Below are 20,976 nucleotides of genomic sequence, written 5' to 3'. Positions count from 1 at the left end.
AGTGCCAACCTTTTTTTTAATGTGTTCCTGTAACATTCACTTTATTATTATTTTTTTTCTTTGTTATACATTCAATGGAAGGGTGCACACAGGTTTCACATAAATCAGAGTGGGCGGGGGATTTTCCTACATACAGTAGTATACTGTTGCACATGTCTTGTAACCTGATCGGAACTCCCTCCCTGTCTACTGCATGTACTTTGCAGGCTCCCAGGGGGGAAGGGGAAAGTGGGATGAGGGTAGGGCGAGGCAGTGGAAAATACCGTGTTCAAAGAAAAGGCATAATCAAAACCATGGGGAACTTTGCGGTGTATCGTTATGTGCATTGACCTCGCTTATCCCTATCACCTCTGTGTATTTTAGCTAGGGGATTCTGACGCTCCTTCAGCATTGCCCCGTAGCCTGCAAAATCTGTGCTGTTACTTGCTCCATAGCCGAGTGCCTCCATGGAGCTAGGTGTCACAGGCGGTAGCCATTTCAATTGAGTCTGCCCTGCTATAGAATTGTATGTGTACCGTACGGTGCATAGAACCTTGACAGTAGAAACTCTCCTGCAGCTTTGCCCTGCTTTATGTAAAACTTGTGTTTTGTCAGTTTGCTATGCGATCGAGCCCGGTGTAACGTAATGTGCATAGACCTCGCTTATCTCTATCGCCCCTGTGTATTTTGGCTAGGGGATTGTGACGCTCCTTCAGCATTGCCCCGTAGCCTGCAAAACTTATACCATCTCTCACTCCATATCCGAGCGCTGCCTGCCACATGGTGGGGGTTCAGGGGTGGTGGCCATTTTGCCAGTGTGCTATGCGATCGAGTCCGGTGTACCGTAATGTGCATAGACCTCACTTATTCCTATCGCCCCTGTGTATTTTAGCTAGGGGATTGTGACGCTCCTTCAGCATTGCCCCATAGCCTGCAAAATCTGGACTGTTACTTACTTTGTAGCCTAGGGCCTCCATGGGGCAAGGAGGCATAGGTGGTAGCCATTTCTATTGAGTCTACCCTGCTACAGAATTGTATGTGTACTGTACGGTGCATAGAACCTTAACAGTATAACCGCTCCTGCAGCTTTGCCCTGGTTTATGTGAATAAAAAAAATAATAAAGTGTCTGGAAAAAACTAACATGCATTCGTACTATAGGAATCGAACCCAGGACTCTGAGTATAGGAAGCGGAACACTTCACCACTTCGCCGCAGACAGATGAATAAATCCATTGGTTTTGATTATGCCATAATGGCTACGGGATTAGGACGCTAACATACTGTACAAAATTCCTAATCTCAAGAGGCAATAGTGAACTTCTAACACGTCCATTTGCGACAGTGTACACTACTGGTTTTATGTTGTTTTGTCTGCGGGACTTGGACGCTCACATATTCATAAAGTACTGTAGATGGATCATATAATGTATGCTGTACTATTTGCGTCTGTACCATATATACTGTATTAAATAATGCAGCATAATGAGTATTTACTGTGCTAAATAATGCAGCGTAATGAGTATTTACTGTATGCAGCGTAATGAGATGCATTAGTAAAGTAGTCCTTATTATATATTTCAGTATTGTATTTTACGGGAGACCACACACATGCGCAGTGGTGATTGTAAAAAGCGACATCTGGTGGATGATCACAGGTATTACATGTAAAGGTAACGCCAAACGCTCTCCGTGCGATTAGGTACGCCTCTCTGTGACTAGGTGCGCCTCCCTACGCCCCGGTACGCTGCGTATGCTCGATCGGGACAAACGCCTCAGCCAGTCAAGATAAAGGTGGCTACATCTGTACCTACTGAAAGTTTTCCTTTAAATCTTTGTGTTAAACCTCTTTAACTTGTTTCTATAAATTTCTTAGTAATTGAAGAAAAAGTAAGCAAGCAGAGAGCCATTATTTTGTCTGCCATGTGACACCATATTTACCTAACATGGGCCCTCATTCCGAGTCGTTCGCTCGGTAATTTTCTTCGCATCGCAGCGTTTTTCTGCTTAGTACGCATGCGCAATGTTCGCACTGCGACTGCGCCAAGTAATTTTGCTATGAAGATAGTTTTTTTACTCACGGCTTTTTCTTCGCTCCGGCGAACGTAATGTGATTGACAGGAAATGGGTGTTACTGGGCGGAAACACTGCGTTTTATGGGCGTGTGGATGAAAACGCTACCGTTTCCGGAAAAAACGCAGGAGTGGCTGGAGAAACGGGGGAGTGTCTGGGCGAACGCTGGGTGTGTTTGTGACGTCAAACCAGGAACGACAAGCACTGAACTGATCGCAGATGCCGAGTAAGTCTGAAGCTACTCTGAAACTGCTAAGTAGTTTGTAATCGCAATATTGCGAATACATCGTTCGCAATTTTAAGAAGCTAAGATTCACTCCCAGTAGGCGGCGGCTTAGCGTGTGTAACTCTGCTAAAATCGCCTTGCGAGCGATCAACTCGGAATGAGGGCCATGGTTCTTCCAACAGTGTTAGTAAGTATGATAATCCTCTCACACTACAGTACTGCAAGCTGGGGGTTTGGTCTAGTCGTACTGTAGGTTTGGTTTTTACATCACAAGGTCATGTTGTGTGAGTCTGTATATCTTTTTTTGATCTCTGAAAGGTAAATGGTAAATAAGAAATAAGGGAAAACATGCATGTGCATTTTGTTCTTATTCTGTATTTACACCAGACTAAATTAGCAGTCCGATAGCGGTCTGTATATGTTTAGCCTTTCAGTGCTTATTCTGTTTATTACAATGATCTCCAAACACTAGTAAAAAGTAGCAGTAACAAACACCTGTCAAACATGCATACTTAATACTGTTAAAAAAAATACACAGTGCCATTGAGCATGTGGTCTTAAAACAATGAATAAACGGCTTTTTTTCTTCTTCAAATAAAAAATTAAGTACATTTTAATCTTGCATTTAATAATTTTTCTTAGCTATCTTTCATAAAATCATTGCCTCATTTTTAAAATCTCTCTGGAGGGTAAACTTGTATGTCAGCCACAAGGGTGTAGTAGAGAAGATCTACATGCGTTAGATCTACAGTCATTAAGTTGACCACATATGGTTTACATAAACAGGGTCGACATTGATAAAAGGTCATCATGGACAAAAGGTCGACATATGAAAGGTTGACACCAGAAAAGATCGACAGGGTCAAAGGGTCAACAGGGTCAAAAGATCAACATGACAATGGTCGACACAAACATAATTTTGACACTATTTTTTTTTAATTTATTTTTTGGGGGGTGGGGGATAATGTTTATAGTTTCGGCATCTGGGACCACCAGTTGATAAGAGTCCCTTTGCAGACTCGCTTCGCTCGCCATGCTTCAAACACGGTGTCTTGCTCTTAGGCTGGCCACAAGGTTACTAAAGGTTATTATTTGTGACATGGATAGTTAAGGAAGTAAAAAAAGTAACAAAAAAAAACCCTGAAAAAAAAACAACAAAAAACAGTTGTCGTCCATATGTGTGCCGACCATTTTAATGTCAACCATATGAACCTGTTGACCTTTTGAACCTGTGAAACTTTTCCAGTGTTGACCTTATATATGTTGAGCCTTTATCCATGTCAACCTTGTGTCTGTTGACCATATGTGGTTGACCAACTGTATCTCAACCAGTAGTTCAGATGCCCTGCCATGAGATCACACTTCTCACTAGGTCATTTAGGGTGGTGGATGATGTCAACATACATATAGTAAAGTAACCAAAAACACCTTGTATGGCTATCATTCTGTCTATCTGCTACACAGCCGAGTGACAGAGGTGGGGAAGATATTACAGTGAAAACAGAGCTCAGGGGGACATTCCATGCCTCACCTGTCACTACATCATGTGCTATGTGACTGTGGTTGCTATAGGAGTCATATAAGATTGGAATTTCTGCAGAATTGTCAGTAGCAGTCTAAATGAACAAACCAAGAGATAAACAGCATCATTCTTCTTACGGACTTCCACAGTGAACCTTTTTTTTTTTTGTTGTGTTGCTGCTTTAATGTGCGAATGCAAATGTAGGGTTATTACTAGGCAGAAATATAAAAACAATAGATGCCTATAAAAAGTTTTTTACATGTTATTTTTAATTTTTGTAAACTTCAACGCAGATTAAACCTAAATGCTCCACTGATTAAGCACTTGAAAGGAGAAATCTTACTACTACTATTTATGACAGTATTTCTGTAAATCATCCTGAGTTTATCATTTCTATAGACTTTTGATGATGCGAGAAAGGTGTAACCCAACTTCCTTTGCTGTACCAGTCTGGAAACACCTCACAGTGTCCCAGCCTCCTACTGCTCCCTGACCTTTCTTTGCCTGTGCATTCATCTGCCGGGGATCCCATGGCTAATGGCTTCTGCTTTATTGCAATGCGAAAGTGTGAACTAGCAGCCAGCATAATTAGAAAATGCTGCAGAGGTCAGAGCATCCTCACAAGCTAGTATCTCCAGGACATTACAATGCTGAATCTCATTCCATGTGACAGTAAGACTAAAACACAAATCCAGTGCAGTTTATTTTGGGTAGTTGGCTGCTGGATGGAAGATTACTTAACACGAATTAGATCAGATTTCTCTGATACAGTTTCTCATCCCACTCCAGACTCAGATGTGTCATTGGGTCATTGTAATATTATAGTGTGATTTTGTACCCTACTCCATAGATATATCTACATTCCCACTTTTAATGTTTTTCTATGTTGTTTATATTTGAACTGTTTGAGCACTCAATGAACTGCATGGTAAACATAAGAAGATGGGGAAAAAATTTGAAAAGTAGAAGCAAAGATTAAAAGAGTGCAACCAAGAAAAGATAGGGTGAATTTGAGGGTTCCGGTATGAATGGTCGACAATGTTAAGGTCACTCATTAGGTTGATCACTATTGGTCGACATTTAGTTGGTCGACGCATGAAAGTTCGACACATGAAAAAGGTCGCCATGAGCGTTTTTACATTTTTTTGTGTTGTTTTCTGCGTAAAGTGACAGGGAACCCTAATTAGTGCACTGCGTCCCCTCGCATGGCTTGCTTCACTCGCCATGCTTTGGGCAAGGTGCCTCGCTCTGCTATCGCTGCGCTCGGCACAGGTTACCGTTCCCAATCGTAGTCCACGTGGATCGTAAAGTATGAAAAAGTTCCATGAAAAAAAAAGTTGAAAAACGCATTTTGGCCTTTTGGTGTGTCGACCTTTCATGTGTCGACCATTTGTCCATGTAGACCATGTCAGTGTCGACCAATAGTGGTCGACCTAATGAGCGTCGACCTTACCATTGTCGACCATCTGAACGGATACTGAATTTGAGAACTCGTGCCCAAAACCTGACATTAATTTGCTAATTTTTGAAAGCCAATCCCTTGCAATCAGACATCATATAATTTGTAAAAAAAATGTCACAGAAAAAACTACTTTCTTCTATCTCATCACTGGACATAGGGGGTTATTCAGGTTTGTTAGAAAACCAAAAAAAGTTAGCAATTGAGCAAAACCATGTTTCACAGCAGGTGGGTCAGATGTAACATGTGCAGAGAGAGTTAGATTTGGGTGGGTTATATTGTTTCTGTGCATGGTAATTACTGGCTGCTTAATTTCTACACTGCAATTTAGATTTCAGTTTGAACACACCCAACCCAAATCTAATCTCTCTGCACACGTTACGTCTGCCCCACAGCATGGTTTTGCCCATTTGCTAACTTTTTGGGTTTGCTAACAAACCTGAATGAGGCCCATAGTTGCATTGTGCTCCCGAAGAATAAGTGTGGTAGTCTTTCTTCATTAGCATAGGACTAGCATGTGGAAAAACACTCTGCAAAGGAGGAAGAGTACATACAGAAATATACAGCGCTCCCTGTACCAAAATAGAACTTTTTAGATACATGACATTGATTAAAAGCTTTCATATTCTGTTATCAGTCTATGGGATAAATTTACTAAGATGGGAGTTCTATTTAAGATGGGATGTTGCCCATAGCAACCAATCAGATTCTACTTTTCATTTATCTAGCACCTTCTAGAAGATAATACCTGGAATCTGATTGGTTGCTATGGGCAACATCCCATCTCAAATAGAACTCCCATCTCAGTAAATTTACCTCTATAAATCTACTGGGTGTAATAAAAAAAAAGTTTGCACCAAGGACCACAGATTTATATGAACTATCTTCACTTTACTCTCCTGAAATATTTAAGCAAATTGTTGTAAATTTTACTAGTAGCTTTTCCATATAAAATACCCTGTAATTTGTTCTACTACTAGAAATGTGTGCTCTTTTTAGGGCAGGAAGAATGCAGTAAGCAATTTAAATTTGTTCAATCATGGCACAAATTCACATAAATGGACACATGAACCAAGGTGAGGTCTGCCAAGCTGACCCATGAATAACATGAATATCTAAAGGAAGCAGAGTGGAAGTCTGCAGTGAGAAACACACTGGATATGGACAATGCTGATTTGCCAGTAAACAGCCCATCACAGACACATGCCTAGTGCCAAAGTGCCCAGTCGGGCATCAACAAAGGATTACAATCTACCATTATTTGGTCAGTCTGTCCGTTTGTAAACATCAAAAGAATATTAATGTGATCATTTGGATCATCTAATCAGTAGGACCAGTCAGACATTCAAAAGTCAGAGTGAGTTTAATTCAATTAAAGAGCAAGAAAAAAGCCAGTATTTCATATTCATGTATATCACAGGCTGTGTACGACTGAACTGAATAACATATCTAAAATAAGTGAAGGGTTAATGTTTTTACTAAATATATCCAGAATTCTCTCTTTTATTACCCCTCTGGAGCTGGTTGCCATGCTAGGGGCGGATCCAGAAGAAAATGAAAGGGGGGGTACCATGATAGGGGAACAGTAATAGTTCTATTTACATGCACCTGAGACACGCGTGCTCCCAGATAAGGGGTGTGGTATCATAGTGGGCGTGGCCTCACAGAATACATCATCAGGTAATGATTGGCTGTAGGAGCACATTTATTGCCAATGTTTCACCCTGATGAAAAGGCTGATTGGGCCTTGAAATGTTGGTCACCGGTTCCATTAGTTATGGGAGCCAGCAAGGCACCCCAACACTATATAATTATTATAGATTTTAGTTGGTGGTGGCAGGTGCAGCATACCTTGTTTTGGGCACTGCACTGAGACTCAGACTGCAGGACATGAACTGCCCATCTTTGATTAGCAGAAGCAGCCAGCTGGATCTCCAACAAGCAGCATAAGACATCTGCAGGACAGCTCTCTCACAATCACACAAGCTGCCTTCTCAAAGCTGAGGCTGAGTGTGACTGCACCTAGCATGGTTAGTAAAGGAAGTGGAGGAGGAAGTGCTGGGAAACTGTGCATTACAGTGAGGGCTAATGAAGCCTTCTGCGCCGTCATAAGTAACAAGCTTACTCGATGCTGGCATTTGAACCCTGTGCCTGGGCTGGACTTTGGCCGGCTGGCAGTGGGGGAGGTAGGTTGCGGTTTGAGCAGGGGGAGGCTGGAGCTGCAGCTCCAGCATCCCCATTGGTTACCACACGTACTTGCTGTTAGAGCTGCGGTGGGTCCTAGTGCCTGCCGGCTCTATTATCAAATCTGACTGAAGGAAATAGCAGTAGTGCTGCTGCTCTCCTTTTGAAAAAAAGAAAAGTCAGAAATGACAGGGGGGGCACGGGCCTGAGTGCCCCCCCATCCCCCCCCCCCCCCCCCGATCCAACTATGTAGGAGGGAGGTGCTTCTGTAACTAATGTTGGAAATAATTGACAGGTTTTCAGTAATACGCAGTGTGGGTTGGTGTATTCTAATGCAAGGGCGGGTCTAATGAGATTACAATTTTTTAAATTATTCTACTCTTAGTCCTTTCTCTTGTATGAATTTCCATTAAGATACTGTTCCAAAGATACAAGAGGGATTTCAACAGTTTATACAGAAGGAAGGTGGCAGTGCTATACTGTACAGAACAGCAGTGGAAAGTCAGATTACTGCTGAATAGGATATTCTGCCTTCATAGTTTAAGCCTCAAAATTGCAGTTTTGAAGTTTCGTGGCCGACTTAACATTTTTACATCTCCTTTGGGAGATCCGTGACGGCAGGTCTACTAGAAAACGCCACCCCATTATTTCTACCATGCACATTTTAAGGAGTGTCAGCATTTACAGAGTACCTGCAATATTCAGTATACACACAGATTAATTTTAAGGGGGGGAGGGGGGGGGAGAAGTGGGGGTTTCCAAAGATTTGGCATGCGCCTTGCCCTTAGTGAACAATTAGGAGCAATCGCCCAAAGCGAGAATCAGTGTGTCCTGGCATGCCAACAAAAATGATGGGCCCCAATAAAAATGAAACAGTGTCTCTGTCTACAGCTCCCCTCCCCCTCGTTTCCACCCCCACCCCTGTTACCCCATTAGCATTGCTTGAAAGTAAAGTACCAGTACAAAGCCATAATGCCTCCAGACCAATGGTTCCCAACTCCAGTCCTTAGGTACCCCTAACAGTGCATATTTACTGATCTCCTCAGTATCACAGTATCAAATAGTTACCTGAGGATCTTTTACAATGTGTCAGCAAGTAATGATTAATGCACCTGTACATCAACTAGGGGATGTGCATTCCTCCCAACTATTCAGTAGTCCATAGCAAGACTCCCATGCAAAAAAGTGAGCATGACCTTGTCTTAATGGGGATGTGGCCTCAGATGAGAGGGTGTGGTCTCATGGCACATCCCTTCGTTTATGTCATTTTTGGGTATGCCCAGTGCTCCCCGAGCAGCTAGGCAGCACCATGCTCATCTCTCTGGACTGTGCACGCCATCTATCAGGGATCACCCCCTGCTGTGCAGGACAGTGGTGATCAAAGGCTTCCCCAACCTTCCCCCTGCCCACGGGACACTGTGGCACTCAGGAGAAACAGTGGGACAGTGTCTCAATAGCAGGACTGTCCCAATGTAATCGGGACAATTGGGAGGTATGGACGTGCACTGTTAGGGGTCCCTGAGGACTGGAGTTGAGAAACACTGCTCTAAAATAAATACACATAGCTAGTTTGTCTAAGAATAGTCATTTTTTCATGGATACAAGTGGGGAGAACACAGAACCTGCACATGAGGCACTCGCAAGACTGAAAAAAATAAATTCTGAATGTTTTCATTAACAGACTATAAAACACTATGGGGTAGATGTAGCAAAGCTTGGGGAGAGATAAAGTACCAACCAATCAGATTCATTTTATAGGATGTGTTTGACTATTGGCAGCTAGGAGCTGATTGGTTGGGACTTGATCTATTTCCACTTTATCTCCCTCCAAGCTATGATACAACTCCACCTATAACCTTTATATTAACCGCCACAATCACTACTCAGCCATAAATGAGCTGTTCCATGCTTCCAGAGGGCAGGACTGCAGAAGGTCGGCTCCATAGGTAGTCTATGCTGCATAGGCATTCTGGACCACTTATTGCTGTGCACTCTGTATTCACCTGATGGCAGTTCTGAGTGTTTTCTTATTTGCTAAAAACTCTTGTTTTTAAGATGATACTGTAGGGCAGATGTATTAACCTGGAGGAGGCATAAGGAAGTGATAAACCAGTGATATGTGCAAGGTGATAAAGGCACCAGCCAATCAGCTCCAATATGTAAATTAACAGTTAGGATCTGATTGGCTGGTGCCTTTATAACCTTGCACATATCACTGGTTTATCATTTCCTTATGCCTTCTCCAGGTTAATACATCTGCCCCTGTATCCTTTAATATTCATTTTGTCTTAAAAAGGCATATGGTATGCTGTAACAAGATACTTTATATTATAGGTTCTCAAACTTGGTCCTCATAACCCCAAACCATGCATGTTTTCCAGCTCTCCACACAGAATTACAAGTGAAATAGTTATCTCCTCCGATGGAGCTTTTAAAATGTGTCAGTGAGTTATGGCTACACCTATGTACCTGTTGAGCGACATGGAAAATGTGAGGTGTTTGGGGTCCCAAGGACCGTGTTTGAGATCCTGTGTTTTACGGGATTAAAAACTAAATTGCTGTGTAGTCCTTTCACTGCCCTCATTATCAAAATGTTGCTTTATCACATCTATTATATAAGCCTTTTCTTATGCCTCACACTGTATATTCGATTCTGTCCTTAAATATTCTGCACACGTCTTTCCTCTGCATCTTCTGTACCCTTCTCCAATGTCACTTATACAAAGAGGCTGGTAAATCATCTTTCATCATGTGAGTTTCTGTGGTTGAAATGTCTGTCTGTCCTTGTTACTTTTGTTATTATATGTATACTATTTTTGATCACTAATTATACTGCAAGTTTATTTGTTATGTACATTTTTGTATTACTTTTGGCTGTGTTAAAGCACTATAGTTTTACATAAACTTTGTTGCCGTTCTACTCTTGTAAACTAAAGCTTAATGATATGTCATCTGATCCAGAGGATTGGACCGACATATTGGGCACATTGTCTAGTGTGTACCCACTATGTCGCTGGCGATGTGTGTTTCTGCGGGTCATCAGCAACATCCTCCATCGGCCCTGCGCGCAGTGCTGACAGAAGACATTGCTAGTGAGGGCTGCCATCACTCCGTCGCTGCCGGCATCTGCAAGTGTGTATGCACTTTGCCAATGCTGGCTCCCTGCCAATTTTGCTGGGTACACATATCGAGTTTCCTGTATCAAACATTACATTATGAGGCTGATGAGGAGTTAAATGCAAGTTGACTATAATTGCTCCCACATAGATTGCATGGAATTAAGAGTATATTTCCCCGTACAGTATGCTAAGTTGTGCGCCAGACTGCCACCGTCTGTAGGCTTGGTTTCATGGCCATCATCATTATCAGTGCTAGCTTGCACCAGCCCTATAACTGGTGCATTAGATCCACCTGAAAAAGGCGTATTTATGTGCATGCATCACTCTGCATAGTCTGTGCTTCCATCAACGCGCGTTTTGCCTAAGTGGAGATGCGACTGAATACACTCATCTTTGAAGCATGTGCAGTGCGAAACAACAAGCAAGATATGTTCACACTGATTTGCAATTCACTCTGCATCAGCCCCAATATGTGTATACGTAAAGTTTAATATAATAAATGTAATAACATTTAGACTATTCATACTGTATATAGGGGAGCAATTAAATTAAGCACAATGTTGAATAGCACCAGAAATGAGTGTCATGAGCCATTCAATTAATCTCAATGTAAACTCACGACTAGAGGATTTCTGTTTGCAGCCTCATAAGATGCGAGCAGAAATTCGACTAATCTAGCAGCGCAATGCTAGTTGCGGGCTTACCACCTGCACTAACAGCATCGCGTCCGGCACTTAACTCTGAGAATCACTGGCTTTAGGTGTGGTAAACTGCATCTCCCGGTTTAAGAGCTGGATACCATGCAGACAATTGAATAGCTCCAGGTTCTCATTCCTGGCACAATTCAACATCGCGCTTAATTGAACTGCCCCCATGGCGTCTTGGTATACAAGCAATCATTGACCTACTGTATGCAATGACAGCACTGACTTAAAACCTAGCAAAGCTGAATATTGAAAGTATAATCCATCTCAGGTTAAAGCACAGCACAGAACTATTTTAATTTTTTAACTCAAAATACTGTATGTCCTGCACGTTATTTGCTATATCAATCATTATTATTATTGCAATATTAATCTTGTATTTCATTGCTTTTGTAGCTGTGTTTTTATTATATATAGATGATATTTTGTCATGTTGCCTTCCTAACAGGGTTATTTAAAGCAGTGCAGGAAGCGGAGAGACATGTTCAGTGATGAACAGTTGAAGGTCATCTTTGGGAACATTGAGGACATCTACCGGTTCCAGATGGGCTTTGTCAGAGATCTGGAGAAGCAGTACAATAATGAGGAGCCACATCTCAGTGAAATAGGACCATGCTTTCTAGAACACGTAAGATTAAATGCAGAACGTTCCATCTTGTATGCAAGGCTTTTTACAACTTTTTTATTTAAAGATCCTAAGGAATTTGAAAACATTAAAGTTGTCTCAACATTGACTTATGTAGTCACCATGTTTACCCATGACTTATATCCTTTTTGATCAGTAAAATTTGGTGAAGCCATTCCTTTTCTCATCTAAAAGTAGTCATATGAAAAAGCACTTTGATGTAAGGCTTCCCCCACAGTAGACAACGTAACTCATTACAAATGACATACAGTGTTTCGAAAACCCAACATATTTAATTTAACAAGATATAAATATACACATACACTAAAGGACTCCTTAACTCACTTCTTGTTCCATGAAAAAACCATGAACTCTTTGCTGTCTAGAAATGCTGCTTAAGTGCTTGCTGCCTCTGTAGGGATACGACATGCCATCCATCAAAGCTCAGTCAATCTATTACTCTTAGACAAAACACATTCATTTATTGCCTGGAGCAGGTGTGCGGGGATAATGTTCCACTCACTGATACTGAACTGGTTACATTGTTAAGTGATGGATATTTTGTTCTCACATATTATACAATCTCCATAGTACATTTCCTCCTGTGAGATCTGGCCAGCCTAGAGCACCCCAGCTTTGCTAGGGAACATTTTCTATAGGTATTGTGTGACATGTCACCCATACAAAGGGTGTTGTTTCCTGGAGGGTTTGTTTTTCATTTTTTGGGGGTATAAATATACAGGTTGAGTATCCCATATCCAAATATTCCGAAATACGGAATATTCCGAAATACGGACTTTTTTGAGTGAGAGTGAGATGGTGAAACCTTTGTTTTTTGATGGCTCAATGTACACAAACTTTGTTTAATACACACAGTTATTACAAATATTGTATTAAATGACCTTCAGGCTGTGTGTATAAGGTGTATATGAAACATAAATGAATTGTGTGAATGTAGACACACTTTGTTTAGTGCACAAAGTTATAAAAATATTGGCTAAAATTACCTTCAGACTGTGTGTATAAGGTGTATATAAAACATAAATGCATTCTATGCTTAGATTTAGGTTCCATCTCCATAATATCTCATTATGGTATGCAATTATTCCAAAATACGGAAAAATCCCATATCCAAAATACCTCTGGTCCCAAGCATTTTGGATAAGAGAGACTCAACCTGTATATATATTTTTTTTTATTGCTGAATGATCTTGTATGAAGTCCACATAGTTACTACATTAGCTGTCACTATAGTAAAATTTAGATTTCAAAGTCATAAAATGTGTTACAGAATAGTGAACCTGGTAGAAAAGGAGTTAAAGAACGCTACAAGTTTTGCTGCTGCTGGAAATGGCTGTGAGTCTGCTTTCTTGACACTGCCTAAATGACAGCAGCTGAGCAGTAAAATGCGCCGGCCCAGCGTGCAGAATGAATATTACACTTCAGTTGACTAAATGCCCGAGGGTTTCAGCCTAGTTTAACGTGCTGTTACATAAGCCACACAGGTCTGGCCTTCATCATCTGTGAATATGTCAGGGAACGTCAAGAAAATTATAATTCCCCCTTTTTTAGATTTTTATCTACAATGAATAGATCACTATTATGTAAGAGGCTTTTGGGCACAGTACTGTTTTACAAGAGCAGTCTGTATCCACTGGCATGACACTTTATTTCTAAACACATGTGTATCCTCTGCCTCACCTCGTATGGTCCAGTGATATGGTTTACATGCTCTCCATAGAGGAAGACATGTAGTACAGTACGCAGTAGCACTAATTTCAGAAAATGGTTCTTAGAAATAGGTTTGAGGTAAGAAGTGACAGCATCTTAGAATAGATTTAATACATTTGTATCTTTTCGCTGGGTCTGGTGACAGATCTGTGAAGCGTTCAGGAGAGATTGCATTAGGACTGATAAGAAAGTGGAGACGGGATATTGGATTATAAAGAAGGAATGGTGCAGTAAATTCATGCGCTGAATGGAAATATTAACCGTAAATCTGCAGAGATTGCATTTGTTGATTTAGCATATATGATCCTTCTGACCTTAAGTCGTCATTTTATATTGCTCTGTATATAACACAGATAGTAAAAGTCTACAGTGCTCAGATACAAAAAACTAAGCAGCTTCTTCCACTATATTATTGATTGTGGGTGCTGGTTTCCCATAGCGTTCACGAGAGAGCAATGTCTAGTGAGTTATAAACTATGCTATTGGCCATATCCTAGCAATTTGCCACTTTGTGGTTCAAGCCATGGCTGCCTGATTTACTACCTCGTGCTAATGCCAGAATCCGTTGGGCTGATGCGGGTGTTGTACATATGAAAACGGAAAGCTGTGCTGCCCATTGATTTTACAACAACCATCACAATCATCATCTTTAGTACCGCCATTTACTGCAGCTCCATTAGAAAAGGTGTCCCTTCCCTATACACATGATTAGAATCACACGGCGGCGGCGCAATAGATATGCAGACACGGCACATGCACAAAACAGGGCAGTTCATTGTTGCTGCATGGTTGCCATACCTAAACGCCCAATATCACAGAAAGACATATTCAGTCACATTCCGTATGACTCAGAATAGGACAAACATGCAAAAATGCGTAAATTTATTTCTCACCATTGCAATGTACATAAACCAATTATTCACAATTGTTAAATTACCTGATTTTCTTCATAAATCAATAGTAGCTGCATTATTTATTTTTTTAAGAAAAATATACATTTTTTGTTCTGATGGCTTGCCACGGAACCCTGCAGCACCACACAAAGTTACACATTTTATAAAAATACAAATTATGCATCAAAGAGATCAAGGACAGGCAAGTGTGACAAAGAACATGCAGATGTGAGACAGAGAAGAGAGTGTCAGAGCTTACAGTCTAGACATGGAGAGTGCAGTGCTTAGGAGCTGGTAGGTGATATAATAGATCCTCTAGCACAAAATCAATACAACAATTTTAATATTCAAAAATGGTTTGATTTATTTTCAATATTTTGCAATAAAAGTAAATGTAGGTAAACAGGTAGTAGTTAAAATCTATATAGTGTTTTATATTGACCTAATACCGGTATACAAAATGTGGGACAAACATTCAACATACAATAAAGGTAGATAAGGTGTGAAATAATAGTCTCCTATAGTTCTTTCTATGATATTGTCATGGCCCCTTATTTGTATACCTTGTGGGTGGGAATACGCCATAGTGGCGTTTTACTTCTCGCCCCTTCTGATATGGTTAATTGTTGTTATAGATCAGGTTAATCAATTGTGTAGCAGTCTTTTATAGTGTGTTATGCACACAATCCATGGAAATGCTCCCAAATTCTTCCTGATTCTTGCAAATCAAAGTTCTTTAGAGTGGTAAACGTGAGGTAAATACCCGGATTCCACAAAGGTGATGTGTCTGCCGGCAGACTGAATCAGCTCCTTGTCAACACGTTTCACCCCTGGTGTGGGACTTCCTCAGGATCAAATGGAGTGTTCTTTCCTCATCATTGCCTCATTTAATCCTGTAGTTGGGCGTTTTGGGCCTTGGATTGTGGGCGTTGTTTTGTGTCCAGACCGGCGGCAAGTGGTGTGCATTTGTTGGAAAAGGTTTTCAACAAATGCACACCACCTGCCGCCGGTCTGGACACAAAACAACGACCACAATCGAAGGCCCATTTGATCCTGAGGAAGCCCCACACCAGGGGTGAAACGCGTTGACAAGGAGCTGATTCAGTCTGCCGGCAGACACCTCACCTTTGTGGAATCAAGGTATTTACCTCACGTTTACCACTCTAAAGAACTTTGATTTGCAAGAATCAGAAGAATTTGGGAACATTTCCATGGATTGTGTGCATAACACACTATAAAAGACTGCTACACAATTGATGAACCTGATCTATAACAACAATTAACCATACCAGAAGGGGCGAGAAGTAAAATGCCACTTTGGTGTATTCCCACCCACAAGGTATACAAATAAGGGGCCATAACAGTATCATAGAAAGAACTATAAGAGACTATTATTTCACACCTTATCTACCTTTATTGTATGTTGAATGTTTGTCCCACATGTTTGTATACCGATATTAGGTCATTATAAAACACTATATAGATTTTAACTACTACCTGTTTACCTACATTTACTTTTATTGCAAAATATTGAAAATAAATCAAACCATTTTTGAATATTAAAATTGTTATATTGATTTTGCGCTAGAGGATCTATTATATCACGTATAGTTACAGTTTTCTTTATGGAAACTACTTGAAGGTACTGTATTTTAGGAGTATACCTTCCCTCACAGCAGCAACGGTCATACATATTAGACACTCTAAACTGAGCGCAGAGACCCAACGCCTTTCCTTAGGAGCTGGTAGGACTCAGATTGGAATGGTAATGCAGCAGGTAACACATGCAGAAGGAGTAGTAACAGGTGGGGAAAGATAAGCTACATTATAGTGTACAGTGGTATTAGGTGAGGAAAGGATAGGTTATAATGTATAGTAGTATCAAGTGGGGAAAGAGTAAGTTATAGCATAGTATCATGTGTGGGAGGTGTAGGCTATGGTGGGCACAGGTCAGTCAATAATGCAGTATCAGCTGGGGGAAGGATAGACTATAGCATAGTGTTAGGTGCGGGAAGAATAGCCTACAGTGTAATGTCAGGTGAGGGAAGGATAGATTAGTGTAGTATTAGGTGGGGAAGGATAATCTGTACTGTACAGTAGTATGAACCGGGGGAAGACAGGCTGTATTGTAGTATCAGGTGGGTGAAGGATAGGCTATATAGCGTAGTATCACATGCAGTAGGGAGATTAGTCTCTAGTGTAGTGTCAGGAGTGGGAAAAATAGGCTATAGCAGTGGTTCCCAAACTTTTTTGAATCACGGCACCCTAGAGTATCAGAATTTTTTTCACGGCACCAATAGGCCAAAAGTTTCTTATTGAGAAATTTAGAAATAAATATTAAATTAAGTTAATTATGTTTCTATGTCATCCTTAAGTTCAGTTGTGTGGTAGGGGACAGGATTCGCTTCTGTTTGTCCACAACTTTTATGATTGAAGACACCAGCACTGGTTTTGCCTATTACATTAACCATAAATAATTTGAATTGGTCCTGGACCACTAACCAGTGGCACCCCTGCAGGTGTCCTGAGGCACCCCAGGGTGCCACGGCACACAGTTTGAGAACCACTGGGCTATAGTGTAGTATCAGGTGTAGGAAAAATAGGCTATAGTATAAGATGAGGTGGGGGAAGGATAAGCTATAGCATACAGTAGTATCACATTCAGGAAGCATAGTCTAGAGCAGTGGTTCTCAAACTGTATGCCATGGCACCCTGGGGTGCCTAGGGGTACTTGCGGGAGGTGCCCTGTTTTGGTGGTCCAGGACAAATTCTAATTATTTATGGATAATATAATAGACAAAACCAGTGCTTGTTGCTTTCAGTCATAAATTATGTGGACAAACAGAAATTAATTCTCTCTTACCACATATCTGAACCTAAGGATAATACAGTATGTAAACACAATTTACTAAATGTAATATTTTTTTCTGAAGTTGTCAATAAGAATCTTTTGGTCTAGGGGTACTGTGAAAAAAATTCTGACACTCTAGGGCGCCGTGACTGAAAAAAGTTTGGGAACCACTGGTCTATAGTATAGTGTCAGATGTGGGAAGGGTAGGCTATAGCATCGTATCACATGCAGGAAGGAGTAGACTAGAGTGTAGTATCATGTGAGGGAAGGATAGGCTAGAGCAGTGATGTAAGTTGAGGCAGGTGAGGCAGGGCCTTTCCTGTCATACTAATGTATAAACCAGAGTTTTGACTATATAAAGTACATGAAAAATATTAAGAATATACAGGCTGAGTATCCCATATCCAAATATTCTGAAATACGGAATATTCCGAAATACAGAATTTTTTGAGTGAGAGTGAGATAGTGAATCATTTGTTTTCTGATGGCTCAATGTACACAAACTTTGTTTAATACACAGTTATTAAAATATTGTATTAAATGACCTTCAGGCTGTATGTATAAGGTGTATATGAAACATAAATGAATTGTGTGTATATACTGTACACACACTTTGTTTAATGCACAAAGTTATTCAAAATATTGGCTAAAGTTACCTTCAGGCTGTATGTATAAGGTGTATATAAAACATAAAGGCATTCTGTGCTTAGACTTAGGTCCCATCGCCATGATATCTCATTATGGTATATAATTATTCCAAAATACGGAAAAATCCGATATCCAAAATATTTCTGGTCCCAAGCATTTTGGATAAGGGATACTCAACCTGTATTAGAAATATCTCCTTTCTATTATTCTAATTATTTTTATAGTCAAAACTCTGGAGTAAAAGTCTATAACAGGTAAGGCAGAGCCTCCCCTGTATATATTTTCCACACATCTCTAATCAAAATCATTTCCAGCAGTATATACTGCTGCAGCTGTGTATAATGCCCACATGAACCATTGGGCTCATATATTGTGTGTAAATCTGTCTCTGGCACTACCCAATGCCTCCTGAGCCATTTATCTCACTGCACGTCCCCTGGCTAGAGTGTAGTATCAGGTGAGGGAAAGTAAGGCTAGGAGTGTAGTATAGTATCAGGTGAAGGAAGGATAGGCTATAGTGAAGAGAAGGTTTTGATAGAGAGCTTTCAATACCGAAGGCCTATGCAAAGAATATGTATACTGCTTGCTCTACTGAGATAAACTTAAAAGCAGTGTCGGATTGGGGCATAAAGCTTTGCACACAGGGAAACTGCAGTGGTAAGGTCCCATATTTAGGGGTGTGGCAAATCGCCACAGAGGCTTGGCTAACTATTAGAGAGTGCATGGACTGGGCCCCTTGATAAATTTATATAGTAAATACTGCTAGTGCATGCATGATAATGTACCAGATTAAAAACAGCAATGCACTGTAGAAAATACACCATAGTCCTGTGCAGTATAAAGTAACATATGTATAATTCAAGTGCATAGTCTGGCCCTGATCCCTAGAGGAGGAGATGGGCCCCCAGGCAGTGGGGGCCACCTGGGTTTTCCCCTGTGCCCCTGTGGGCCAGTCCACCCTGCTTAAAAGGGTCACCTTTCAAATATATTGATTTACTCATAGTACCTTTTGCTGTCCACCATGATAGATTATATATGAATAACTCTCACACTTTGCAAAGGCACTGATTTGCCTTCATACAGGTAAATCAGGTAACATACAGGTATTACAGGCATTCTGCATTTTTGGATGAGCAGAAACTGTACTTGCTTGTTCTTTAGCCACCTCTGACAAGGCTAAAATGTAAAAATCCACACTGGGCCCACAGCCTATCCTCAATCATTGTTTGGCATGTTCTGAGTTGTTGGGGGTCAGTGATATGAACAGGAGGAGTTCCCAAAGCAGTGATGAAGTAGACCACTGTGTGTGGGGAGAGGAAGGGGATTGGAAGGTGACACTATGGTACGGTATTCAAATGATATGTCACGCCCAATCTCCTTTCTAAAATGATCCCCGTTATCGTGCATATCATGCCCATAGTAGGTTTAGCTGTGTAAAGGAGTGGGTGCCTCGCTACTCCATGGGTAGCGAGCTGAAATAATGATACTACGCCTCCGAGGGCAGAAGCAGAACGGTTGTGGAAGGGGGTGCCCTATATGTGTCCACCACTGGTCACTACAGTGTATCCGGAGTGCAGCACCCACAATTTTATTAGTTAAAGAAAAGATTCTTTCTTTTTAGGATAACATTAAGCCTACTGATGCTCACCTAAAATGCTAGCTGACGTATAGTAACTTCTGGCTAGAGAATAACACTGGGGCTGCACAGTAACAATCATAACCATTTCTTTGTGTACATGGTTTAGGAAAATATAAATTCAGAGCTTGGTATAGGTTAATTTATACATTGATGTTCTTGATACTATGCTAAAGCGTGATATCTGTGTATAAGATGTCACAGAGTATTTTCTCGCTGTCAGATAGAGGTCAGTATCTCCAGTTAAGAGATGCCACTTCATACATTCATTACTGGCAGCTTCGGAAAGATGTATTAGTCTGAGTGGCTCCATAGAAGTCTGTGCAAGCTGCATTTAGCTTATGTGTTAGCTCTACCTGTGCATACAGTGCTTCATATATGGTGTTAGTTCTGCCTGTCAAGATATTGCTTCCTATATGGCAAGAATGGAAGGCGTAAGGTATCATTCCTAATCCCATAGCTATATATGGTTGCAGAACCATAACTAGACATTTTGGTGCCCTGGGCCAGAAAAAGCATTGGCGCCACCACCACCCATATTTATCAAACAGGGACATAAGGCAAGCTCTGGCAGCCAGTGAGAGTATTTGCTTCGATGCCCCTCCCACATGAAAAATATGCTATATACAATTGTAGAACACCTATACTTAAAGAACACTCCCAAGAAAATTAATTTGGATACAATCATGTATGCACTTAATTTGAGAGCTCTTTGTCATTGAATTTCATTATCCTTTATTTTAAATCACACATTTCTTAGCAGTCATACCTAGGACCAACAGTCACATCCTCTTTTAGTTAAGTGCACATTTCAAAGTAGTGTCATACACAGGGTTCGAACCCATGACCTTCCATATTGCAGTAAGACACCTTACTCATGGAGCCGTTTGCGCCTGCACAGGAGGTATGAGATTATTTTTTATATGTGTGCCTTAAATAAAGGAGTGTGTGACTGAAGGTGTTTAGGTACGTGAAGTGGAGATGGGGGCAGCCAGGTTGCCGGGGATTAAAGAGGAGGAAGTTGCAAGTGAAATTGATTAAAACAGAAAATTTACAGGTGCTGCAGAACGAGAGGCATTTGATATGCTGGCTGTCGGGATCCCGGCGCTCAGCATACTGGCGCCGGGATCCCGATAGCCGACTTACTGACAACTATTCTCCCTCCTGGGGGGTCCACGACACCCCTGGACGGAGAATAAATAGCATGGCGAGCGTTGCGCACCACCGCGCCCACAGCGTGGTGAGCGCAGCGAGCGTGCAAGGGGCTATTTGCGCTCGCCCCACTGCCGGCATGCCGACAGCCTGCATAACGTAGTAGACCCCTGCAG

The 20,976-nt window shown here is 41.1% G+C and overlaps 1 protein-coding gene across 8 annotated transcripts in view; it reads left to right on the top strand.

Moving 5' to 3' along the window:
• ARHGEF9 (Cdc42 guanine nucleotide exchange factor 9) overlaps nucleotides 1-20,976 on the top strand; it is a 735,112-nt gene that overhangs the window by 586,403 nt on the left and 127,733 nt on the right. For all 8 annotated transcript variants that reach the window (XM_063937200.1, XM_063937199.1, XM_063937201.1 and 5 more), the window contains one exon: nucleotides 11,713-11,892. In XM_063937200.1, coding sequence (XP_063793270.1) covers nucleotides 11,713-11,892 — 180 coding nt within the window. The remainder of the gene's footprint in view (nucleotides 1-11,712; nucleotides 11,893-20,976) is intronic.

Source organism: Pseudophryne corroboree, chromosome 8 (genome assembly GCF_028390025.1).
Source record: "Pseudophryne corroboree isolate aPseCor3 chromosome 8, aPseCor3.hap2, whole genome shotgun sequence".
NCBI classification, from domain to species: Eukaryota; Metazoa; Chordata; class Amphibia; order Anura; family Myobatrachidae; genus Pseudophryne; species Pseudophryne corroboree.
Note: the sequence above shows the minus strand (reverse complement) of the source record. Positions and strands in the feature narration are given on the sequence as shown.